Source organism: Myotis brandtii, unplaced genomic scaffold (genome assembly GCF_000412655.1).
Source record: "Myotis brandtii unplaced genomic scaffold, ASM41265v1 scaffold691, whole genome shotgun sequence".
NCBI lineage: Eukaryota > Metazoa > Chordata > Mammalia > Chiroptera > Vespertilionidae > Myotis > Myotis brandtii.
Window position 1 is genome coordinate 787,060 of NW_005370704.1, and position 1,931 is coordinate 788,990.

Below are 1,931 nucleotides of genomic sequence, written 5' to 3' on the forward strand. Positions count from 1 at the left end.
CCCCGCCTCCAGGGCACGGTCCAGGGCTAGGGGCTGAGCTGTGAGGCCAGAGGCCACCTTTCCACCACGGAGCCACCACAAGCAGAAGCTGCAGGCTTGGCCGGCAGTGCCGTGCCAGGAAGCCATGGCGCCGGGGGGAGAGCCGTGAAGCGGGGGCAAGGGCTGCCCTGCCTGTCCCACCCCGGGCCCGGGAGGGCTGCCTGGTCACTGCGACCTGAGGTCTTACACGTGTGTCTTTTTGTTGAGGTGAATCTGATTAATGAGCCCCTGGTGATATTTGTTTGTGCAACTACAGGCCAAGGAGACCCCCCTGACAACATGAAGGTAAGGCTGCCCCAGGCGCCCGCTGTGCTCAGGGGCCCAGACCCCTGTCCTCACCCCCTTGTCAGTGCCTGGGGGGGTCTGCCCTGCCCTGGCCCTCACCCCCTTGTCAGTGCCTGGGGGGCGGGGTCTGAGAAGCACAATGAGCAATGCTGCGCGCCGCTGTGGATGTGAGAGGAGCCGCCGGGTTCTGGTTTCCTCCCGAATAAACTCTTCCCAGGGCACCATCGTTCCCCTCCTGCTGTTCCGGGCCGTGTGGGACTCTCGCCTGGGTCTCACGTGTATTTTGAAACTGTTTGACTTTCGGGAACACCCTCCGTTCTTTAACCATCATTTGGGCACACGTTATAGTTCCAGCATGATCCAGGGCTCGGAGCTGAGCTCTGAAGCCAGTGGCCACCTTTCCACCCTCACGGAGCCAACGGCAAAGCAGAAGCAATGGGTTTCACAGGCGGTGACGTGCCAGGAAGTACAAGCCTCTGGGGAGAGTGGGTGTGGGCGAAGTCCTGAGGATGAGGGGGGCTACCCAGGCCCCAGGAGAGAGCGGGCAGCCCGTGCAAAGGAGAGAGACAGCCCCGCCTCTGGGAAGAGCAAACAGCGGTTCAGGAGCCGAGGCACGTGTTGGGGGAGGAGGGAGCAGACTCACGGTGAGGCAGGGGGATGGCGGGCCTCACAGGTGACAGTCATAGCAAAACCCCCCCCTGTCGGGGGGCCGGGGGTGGGGGCTGTAGGAGTGCAAGGACAGTGCGGGGGTGGGGGTACCCAGCGCAGGCAGGAGACTCAAAGTGCACGCATCCCAGAGACGTTAAGGTAGACTCGACAGGACACAGATTGAAACGGGTTTCAAAGATGAGAAAGAAGGTGGTGGGATCCAGACAGGGATTCAGGCTCAGGCGCACGAGGGGAGATAGACCAGCGAGGGCCCCGTGCCTGGGACCGTCCGGGTGGAGACCTGAGGTGGCTCTGGAGCCCCAGCCAGGTCCTGGGTGGAGGTGGGTGTTGGAGAGGCCACAGTAGGAAGCTGAGGAAGGAAGCCCCCCCCCCCCCCCCGGGAGGGGCGGGGGGGGGCCCCGGGGATGCGCCGTCTGCACGCGCAAGGGAGGGAGGTGCCTTCCGAGGAAGGTGTCTGCTCAGAGCTGCGCGGAAATGGAGCGAGATAAGGCCTGGAGGCATCCGTGGGGCTTATCAGCGAAGGGACTGGTGACCTTGGGGGGAGCCCTTTCAAAGGCTCTCGGGGAGGGAGGCTGGATAAGAGGGTGACAGGCAACTAACGAGGGAGGGAGGGGGTGGAGAGAGTCTTTTAGGAACTGTGCCTGGGGCTGAGGGGTTAAAGGAAGGTTTTTATAAGATGGGAGGGACACGGCCAGTGGACATGCTGGTGGGGGACAGTGGCCGAAGACTAAAGAACAAGATGGGGTGGGGATGATGTTGGAGACTCAGGGCGTCTCCAGGACCCCAGAACAGCGTCTCCTCAGACAGGAGAGAAGGCAGGTTGGTGGGGATCAAAGGCAGGAGGTGAGGTGGGGTGGGAGACGCAGGGCCCGGACCGGAGGGGTGGGTGCCCTCCCGTCAGCCCGCTGGCGGTCAGGGCAGAGGCGCAGGCTCAGCGT

General features: G+C 63.4%; 1 protein-coding gene across 1 annotated transcript in view; it reads left to right on the forward strand.

The window, feature by feature from the left end:
* Window positions 1-30: 30 nt before the first annotated feature.
* The window catches only part of NDOR1 (NADPH dependent diflavin oxidoreductase 1), a gene marked incomplete at its 5' end in the record, with an annotated part of 7,801 nt that continues 5,900 nt past the window's right edge, over window positions 31-1,931 (forward strand). The window contains one exon of the mRNA XM_014529685.1: window positions 31-324. Coding sequence (XP_014385171.1) covers window positions 31-324 — 294 coding nt within the window. The remainder of the gene's footprint in view (window positions 325-1,931) is intronic.